Source organism: Camellia sinensis, chromosome 4, assembly GCF_055761805.1.
Source record: "Camellia sinensis isolate YWXY chromosome 4, ASM5576180v1, whole genome shotgun sequence".
NCBI classification, from domain to species: Eukaryota; Viridiplantae; Streptophyta; class Magnoliopsida; order Ericales; family Theaceae; genus Camellia; species Camellia sinensis.
This window is the reverse complement of record NC_138964.1, coordinates 219511689-219520382: the sequence shown is the minus strand read 5'-3', so window position 1 is coordinate 219520382 and position 8694 is coordinate 219511689. Positions and strand designations below refer to the sequence as shown.

Sequence of the window (8694 nt, the reverse complement as noted above, 5' to 3'; positions counted from 1 at the left end):
AAGTTTACTTGTTGTTCTATACCTTAGAATATAATATTACATTACTGCTCAAGGGGAATTTTATATATTGCATTTGATCACTGTAGCTTCCACAGATGCTTGTAATGAACTGATGGCATAGTCGTTGATATTATCATGTTGTTGCTACACTTGCTGCATAAGAAGAAAGCTTCGCAAGATGCTTAACATCACGATATCTCTAGTATTTTTTTTACTCTTTGATTTAAGTTTTGTAATTTGAATTATATTTTTTATAAACCGCCAACCCGCCCGAACCGCCAAGGCAAATCCGCCATTATTTGCCAACCGAACCGCCGATTTTTGATAAAGAAAATGACAAATTCTAGTGACACTTTTATCAATCCGCCACCCGCCATACGATTTCTATTTTTCTCTCAAACCGCACCGACCCGCACCGCGCACACCCCCTACTTACAGCCGTTTATCAAAGGATCCATAGTATGCGCAGCTCTCTCCCTTGTTTGTTTGCTTCACTTCCTCACGAAAAACCCCTCTCTCTTCTCGGGTCGTCTCTTCCCTGTTTCCATTCGTGGAGATCGAAGTCGCAAGGATTGAAGAGACCAGGTATGGCTCTTAAAACCTAAAATTTTCTCCTATTTGCTCCGAATCTATGGTTTCTCTCTCTCTGATTTCTCTGTCCGTTCTTTTGCTCTTTATCATCTCTCACTTTCGTCTCTTGATTTTGAAGGGTTCTTTGAGAGCTCTGTCTTCCGTAGTAGTTTATTGGTTCGAAAGAGTTCTTATTGAAGAGGTATGGCTTGAAATCCCTAAAACCCTGATTTTTATTAGTATGAAATTGTGATTTTGGAGACCATCATATAAATTTTCCCTGAGTTGTTGTTTATGTGGTCTTCTCTTTTTAGTATTTTCTATGCACATACATACCAGCAAGCTTTTTTATTCATTTATCTATTTTGCTGTGAAAAGATTGCAAAATTCAATTGGGTCAAACTTTTTCACCTTTAAAAACCCTCAAACAGAGGGCTTAATGTTCTTGATTTCAAATGGGGTTTGAATTTTTCTTGATTTCAAATGAATCGCTCCAAATGCAGTTTGGATTTTTCGAAATGCATGTGTATAACTACAATCTCGATGTACAAAAATACACTTTCGGTAACCCAACTGACACAACTCTTCATTTGTTCCTAATTTTGTCATAGATTTTCTCTCTCCTCTCTCATATGTGTCTCTTCCTTTCTCACATCATCATTATCATTTTCCTTCTTTTTGGTTTTGTGTGTGTATTTTGTTGAATATCATTAGAACTAGCTACAGTAGTTCCATTGATGTGTAGTTGTTCCAGTGATGTGTGGAAGTGCTTAGCTTTTGCAATTTGTTTTGTAGAACATAGTGTGTCAAAGTTTTGTGACTATTGCTTGGTAGTGTGTCCATTGCAAGGCTTTACATGGAAAATTGAATTGGGTGATTGAGGAAATTCTGCGATTATGTTATGACTTTTGATGATGTGAAGATCCCTCATGGTGAGTAATAGGTTCTTCAAGAGATGTGGAAGAGAAAAGAGAAGAAGAAAAATAGAGAGGTGAGGGATGACCGGTAAAGAGTGTGGAAAGAAAAAAGAGTAGAGAAAGAAGAAAAATATATAGGTATGTGATGGTCTGTAGAGAAAGATAGAGTAGAGAGAGAAGATCACAATGTAAAATAGAGACTGTGGATCATAGTGATCAATTGATGGGTGAAATGAATACCAGTGAAAGTAGAGAAGATTTTTTGGCCAATGGTTTTCTTTGCCTCATTAGGTGTCTTTTGTGAAATGGGTTTGCAAAAGGTTGCCATACTTGTTTTTAAAAATTTATTAGTAATTTTATTCCTTTGATTAAATTGAAAAATATATCATCTGTGTGAAAAGTTCAATAAACCTCAACAATTTCTTAAGATCACTTTTAAACGTCAATTTGAATAGTTAAAGGTCCAATCTTTTCTCTTCATTGCTTTTTTTTTTTCTTTTGTTCTCCTAGATTTGGAAATGACTTTTGTTTGAGTTTCATTCATAAAAGAGAATTATAACAAATTAGTATGAATCATGTTTTAATTTGATTGGGGCTCAGCGCCTTGGGCCACTATGGAGGGTTAAATAGAAATGTGAGGAAAACTACACATAGTCGTTGGAGTCTTGGCCAATGGTTTGCTTCATATTTAGTGGTTTCATAATTCTTTGTGATGTGAGTTTGTAATAAGTTATATAATTTCCTCTATTAACTTTAGTAGATTTTGTTACTTGCTTCATATTTTTTTTTTTTCATTTGTGTATGTAGATAATGTGTATTTTTTGTTAACAATTGTGAAGTCTCCTAACAGTATATATAATACAGTTCTTAATTTCCTTTGTTGTTTGTTTAGTTGAACTTGAAGCTTAATATTACTACCTTTTGCATGTTAGGTGTTCATATAACAGAGGAATACACTATTCTTCATTCATAATTATTATTATGAACAAGTTTGAGATTTTTTTTTCTAGTACACTAAAAAAATTCATTTTGAAAAGAATTCTTCAAATTATCATCTTTAAAATCCAATATTAATCTCATTCTTTTGCAAATTTATTCTCGTGTACAAGAGCCAAAAATGGGCAGGAACCTTCTCTGTGATAAATGATTCAACATTTGATACTCAATTCATTTGACATTGCATACTTTGCATGGTTTTTTATTTAATGAGATTGAAGTCCTCTTATTGAAATGTACATTCTTTGCATTTTATGGTGGCTTTTGTTGCTTTTGTCAGTTTGAATGGAAGTGTTGTTGCTAACAACCATTTTCACTTTTATTGTTTCATTTCATTTTTATTTCATAATTCTTTTTCTTTGTTTTTAATAAGTAAATTAGTAATGTGAGATTTATTTCTTGTCCTTCCTCCTGATACTAGAAGTGCAAAAGAAGCTTATGCAGTTTCTAGATTTTTTTTTTTAATCGGCAAAAAAAAAATATATTGATGTCAAACAAAGGTACAAGGTGTACAAATGAATACGTCAGTGGAGACAAAAGGCCAAGGCTAAAGCAACAAAAAGGGAACAAATTCCAATCAAAATTGGGAGCAACACCAAACAAGAACCAAAACAAAGCCAAATAACGCTAGTAGCAAATATTGCAAACAAAACATCAGCAGCAATTGATGCTGAAAAAATTCCCAAATCCTTGCTGCACTCAACCAAAAAAACTCCAATGTTTAAAAGATTCCTACAATGTTTCCCATAGCATAACAGAGCACACCCATAATCTTGTTTCAAGACCGAACACTTATCACTTAGGCTGTGTTGATCATGAATTTAGGTAGAGATTTGAAAAGGAAAGCGAAAATGTAGATAAAATGTGAATGAAATATAGTTACATTTCACTCACCTTTCCCTTTTCCTTTTCAAATCCTTACCCAAATTCATGCTCCAAACACAACATTAAGGTAACAGGTTTGAAAAGTCGTCTTCTTCCTCTACAAAAAAAGCTCTTCTAAAATTAAGTTGCGAAGAACCATTATGATCACCTGGGCGGAGAAGATTAGCCACATTTCCATCCTTATTATCTGAAAGTTTATGCAACTAGGGTCTCTCATCAAGCCATTTGTCCTTCTAGAAATTAATATTCTTGCCATCCCCCAACTTTAGACTCAAATTTTCCCTGAAGAGTTGGAACTTGTCAAAAAATTTCGATTGGATAGGAAAAACTCCTTTCACATGTTGTAAAAGATCTATTTTTAGACGAAGGTTCTAACCGATTAATTAGATTATTGGAATTGTTGTACCTGTACTTTGTAGTTCAATGTGATCATTAAACCTAACCTAAAACATCACTTGCATTCATGCACTCAAAATCTATTTCAAATATTAAAGAAAACACTATTATGATAGAATCCAACATTGGTTTTGCTTCTTCTTAATCTAGAACTGATGTTGTGGAATGACCATCTGTGATCCAATTTAGTGAATGCAAGTTGCTAAAAACATCTAATAGCAAACTAGACCTTATTACCAAAAGCTAATTATCAAATATGAAAGGCTTAAAAAACTAAGCTTGTGGGTTTGGTCTAGCTTTTAGATGTGAAATTCCCTCGCTATGTAATTTGCACCATCTTGTTGATTAATTTTTTCTTTGAATTTTGAATGATTTAATTTGCATGCATACGCTATGTTTGAACTGCATAAAACACAATGATTTGAATCTAACCCTCGTAAGAATTTGCTTGTAGGTATGTTCTCTATTTCCTTCTTTTCAAGTGGATGATTAGCTATTTATCTTATCTCCAATCCATGCAAATAAGGATGTTTGATAATAGTTATTATGGTCTACCTTTGTATTGCTTTTTTTTTTTTTTTTTTTGTCCCCATTAAACTATTAAATAAGAAGGGCTGATAACCTTTTTATTATTGTTTTAATTTTTTTTTTTTAATGCTTTAAGCAAGTAGAATAAAAGTTTTGCAAACAAATCATGTTTGATTATTCACATGATCCTGATCCATTTGGTATACATCTAGATTGAAGGAGTTGATGGGATCTAAAATGTAGTATTTGATTTGAAATGCTAAATTATGAAAACTAGATATTTCTTTCTAACAAATATAATGCAGAGCAACTCTGGCTGAGGATTTAATAGAAAATTCAGTTCATGGAGGAGATGATGTGGTAGGTCTCACAGCATTACAAACAAGCATGGTTTGGCTCATCTTACTCATAATATACCAAGTAAAAGTGGGTTCACAATTGATGAGGGATTTCAAGTCCTGCCATTAAGGATGATTGAGTACTTGTTCATTTGTCAAATAGAGAAAACAATTGCTTTATTTTTATTACATCATATTTTTAGGAATGACAATTTTGTTGGGAAAATAGATCTTGTAATAGGTTTTTTTATTTTTTATTTTTGTATAAGTAATAGTATATGTTAAAAACTTTGTATTGTTGAGTCGATCTTGTATTCATGATCGAGTTGCTAATTTTGTGTGTTTATGCAATAGCTCAAAACTCATTTAAATGCACAAATGTAATGGGCACTAACTGGCTATTAGTTAGCGTGCCTTGCACGCGGCCCTTTCACTAGTATTAAGAAACTGAGAAAGATATCATCAATTCTTTTCAGCAGTTTTTAGCTTAACCAAACGGGGTGTTATTGCAAAACTTCATATTGAGGGAAAGATTGTGTAGTTTCTCATAACGCAGTGGGTACAATTGAAATTTTCACAACCTTTCGCATAAACCCTAATCCACGGAGAGAGAAGAACCAGGACGAGGTCTCTCTCTCTCTCTCTAGCTTTGCTCATCGTCGAACTCGATTAAACTGACTCTGCATATCTCAGAGTAAGCGTTTCTTGTTTTTCCTTGTGGATGTATTGTATGGCTTGTAGTGCTTGAATATACCCTTTTCGTGAATGAACAGTCCAGTGTTCAGTGCTGATTGATTCAGTTTGTTAATTGTATTATTGCTTTGTTAATATGAACTTTTGTTTTTTATCAGCATGGTTGTGAATAATTACTCATTTTGGAACTCATCAATGAGCTAGTTCATTCAGCTTTATGTTAATTACAGATCCATGCAGTTACATTTTACCCTTTCTATGGTTTATTTTTTTAACATGTTGACCCAATCAATCATCTATTGGTTACTCGGATGACACTGAACAGTTTGTTTCTCATTTAGCTGCAAGAATGTTTGCCCTTGACTATATCTTGTTAGGGCAATTTATCCACTTAAAAAAATAAAAAATACATAAAAATTTAAAGGATTTCTAAATTACAGACTATTTATTTATTGGTTATGTTAACATAATTGTTGTACAGATTGCCTACAATTTCTACCTTGCAATGCCTTGTTTCTCCAGATATTTTCATGCTTAATATATGATGGCTTATATGAGAGTATATGGGATGTGACTCGTGCGGGCTGAAAATGTTTCTCTGTGTCTGATTATATATTAACTCTTGATATCTTGCAGAGTTAGTTACTTGATGTATGAACAAATCACAATCATTAAGTCGATAATATATATGTGAGGATATATATTATGTATTTTTCTAGGCTCTAACTAGTCACTTCTGTTTTTGTTTATTAAATGTGTGTTAGATTCAATTAAAATTGGTAGTGGCATATAGAAGCATGAGTTTCCACTGAATTTATGCCCCAGTTGTGTGAAAATTTAAAAGAGAAATATCACAAAATTTGATGAGATACTCCACATCTTGTCTTACTAATTTGGTTTTAGCAGGGAACTGTTTTTGCCAACATTGTATATTGCCTACAAGATTTTAATGATGCTGGCGGTTGATCCTTCAAAAAAGATATCATTTAACCGCTGCATTGGTGATGGAGATTTAGTTATTGTGTATGAGAGGCATGACAACATGAAGGCTGTTAAAGTATGTGAGAATTCAGTTCTCCAGAACCGTTTTGGTGTTTTTAAACATTCAGACTGGATTGGAAAACCCTTTGGTTCCAAGGTGCTCAGCAACAAGGGTGGATTTGTTTACTTGTTAGCTCCAACTCCTGAGCTTTGGACTCTGGTTCTGAGCCACAGAACTCAGATTCTATATATTGCAGACATTAGCTTTGTTATTATGTACTTGGAAATAGTTCCTGGCTGTTTGGTTCTTGAGTCTGGCACTGGAAGTGGATCTTTAACTACCTCACTTGCAAGGGCTGTAGCTCCCACAGGACATGTCTATACATTTGATTTCCATGAACAAAGGGCTGTCTCGGCTAGGTAAGAAATCAGTATCTCTACATGATATGATCCTATCTTTTTTTGTCACTTCAGGATACCTCAAACTCTGTTTGTAGATCTCAATCATTTCTCTTTGGCCGTGAAAAAAAAAATATGAAAAAAGAGGAAAAGAAAAGAGATCTCAACCATTTTTCTTTTTCTTACCATATTTTCTGCAAGCCATATAGCTGATGCATTGTATGAGACTATAAGTTACTTCTTCAAGCTGACCAATGGAAAGGAGCATGTGTCTTCAAACTGAAGTTCAGTTGTGATGTTATTCAATATCAACTATAAATTCTACTCGTTTTAACTTAAGTAAGAAAAGGCTTGTATGCTTAAATTGATGTCGGGTTACATTTTTTTTTTTTGTTACTATTTTTTGTTTGTTTTTGTGTTGATGAATTTAAATTACAAGGTGTTATCTAATATTAGTAATAAACTTGACTGGATTGTTAAAAGAAAATGGTTATCTAAAGAAAGGCACCACAGCATTTTGATTCTCTGCTTGACTTCCACCTGTTGCACCAAATTAATTCATGCAAAGATAAAATGTTGCACCTTTACATGCGCAGAACATGTAAATAAATACCCAAACTTTCAAAACTAAGTACAATGTTTTTATTTTTTTTGGTGGGACAGGGAAGATTTTGAGAGGACAGGATTGAGTAGCTTAGTCACGGTGGGAGTGAGAGATATTCAAGGCGAGGGTTTTCCTGATGACTTTTGTGGGAAGGCCGATTCTGTTTTCCTTGACCTACCCCAACCTTGGCTGGCCATTCCTTCTGCTGGGAAAATGTTGAAACAGGATGGGATTTTGTGTTCCTTCTCACCATGCATTGAGCAAGTACAACGTTCTTGTGAAACTCTAAGAGCAAATTTTACTGGTAAGCACTTCTGCCTCTTATTCTTCTGGGTTTTAATGGACCAATGGTGTACTTCTAGTTTTTATTGCAGCTGTACCTTGCTTGATTTTGTGGAGACTGCTGTGTGTGTGTGTGTTTTTTTCCTGAAAGTTTGTTATTGGTAATCATTGTGTGCTGTGTAGATGTAAGAACGTTTGAGGTACTCCTCCGCATGTATGAAGTTAGAGAAGGGAAAATGGAGAACAGCCAAGCTGATGAAAGTGTTCCTATTGGGTCCCATCGTTGCAAGAGGAGGCAGCGTTCAAGTGAAGGTGGCAATGGAATGGAGATTTCTAGTTCTCCCACGGTCATGGCTAGGCCATCATCTGAGGCAAGAGGTCACACTGGCTATCTCACGTTTGCAAGACTCATTTGCCTTTCATAAATAATATGACCACTCATTTATCAGTGTAGGAGACAGCAGGTTTGCATTGCTTTTTCTGGTTCAGTTCATTGCCAAGTTCAGTAGAACATTCTTCTGTCATTCAAGAGTTTTGTACGAAAAAAAGGAAAAGGCAAAAGAGAAAGTGGATAAAATCCTCGACTAGTAGTTGTTGGCGGCAATTGTTTAGGCATTCTGAAACAAATGCGATTAAGAATAGCACATGGCAGTTGTTACTGGTTTGCTGCATTTTATGACTAAAGAGTGGCTACTGGTTTCAATTACTAGGAAAGCAAGTTTGGGAGAGAACAGTTGAAAGGCTTTTCTAGAGTCTGCAAGAAAAAATATTTTATGCATACTGTAAGTCAAGCACTATAATTGTTAGAAAATACTTCTTCTTTCTCTTCCTCTTCGTCCGCCTAATCGTCTTTTTTTTTTTTTAAACTACTAATCTTCTTCTTGTTATTGTTATTGGGGCAAATTTCACTTTACCCCTTATGGTTTGGGCCATGTATGAATTACCCCTGACGTTCGAATATTACCACATAACCCCCCTATGATTAATAGAGTGATGTGCACAGTTAACTTTTCCATCTATTCTAACAGGCCGTGCATAACACGCGCCTAATATCTAAATGGGCATGAAAATATGATTTTTCCTCCGAATTGAATGACTAAAATGC

General features: G+C 34.4%; 1 protein-coding gene across 1 annotated transcript; it reads left to right on the top strand.

The window, feature by feature from the left end:
• The first annotated feature begins 439 nt into the window (after positions 1 to 439).
• On the top strand, positions 440 to 8414 carry LOC114277248 (uncharacterized). The gene is made up of 5 exons (XM_082922733.1): positions 440 to 585; positions 710 to 772; positions 6230 to 6724; positions 7367 to 7611; positions 7773 to 8414. The coding sequence occupies exons 3-5, from the start codon at positions 6273 to 6275 to the stop codon at positions 8012 to 8014; spliced, it is 939 nt and encodes a 312-aa protein (XP_082778859.1). The 5' UTR covers positions 440 to 585; positions 710 to 772; positions 6230 to 6272; the 3' UTR covers positions 8015 to 8414.
• Positions 8415 to 8694: the final 280 nt, after the last annotated feature.

Bases quoted from the DNA above. Each gene is read 5' to 3' on its own strand.
- LOC114277248 (XM_082922733.1), top strand. From the start codon at position 6,273: ATGATGCTGGCGGTTGATCCTTCAAAAAAGATATCATTTAACCGCTGC. The intron at 6,725-7,366 runs GTAAGAAATCAG...TTGGTGGGACAG, and splicing joins CAAAGGGCTGTCTCGGCTAG to GGAAGATTTTGAGAGGACAG. The intron at 7,612-7,772 runs GTAAGCACTTCT...TGTGCTGTGTAG, and splicing joins TCTAAGAGCAAATTTTACTG to ATGTAAGAACGTTTGAGGTA.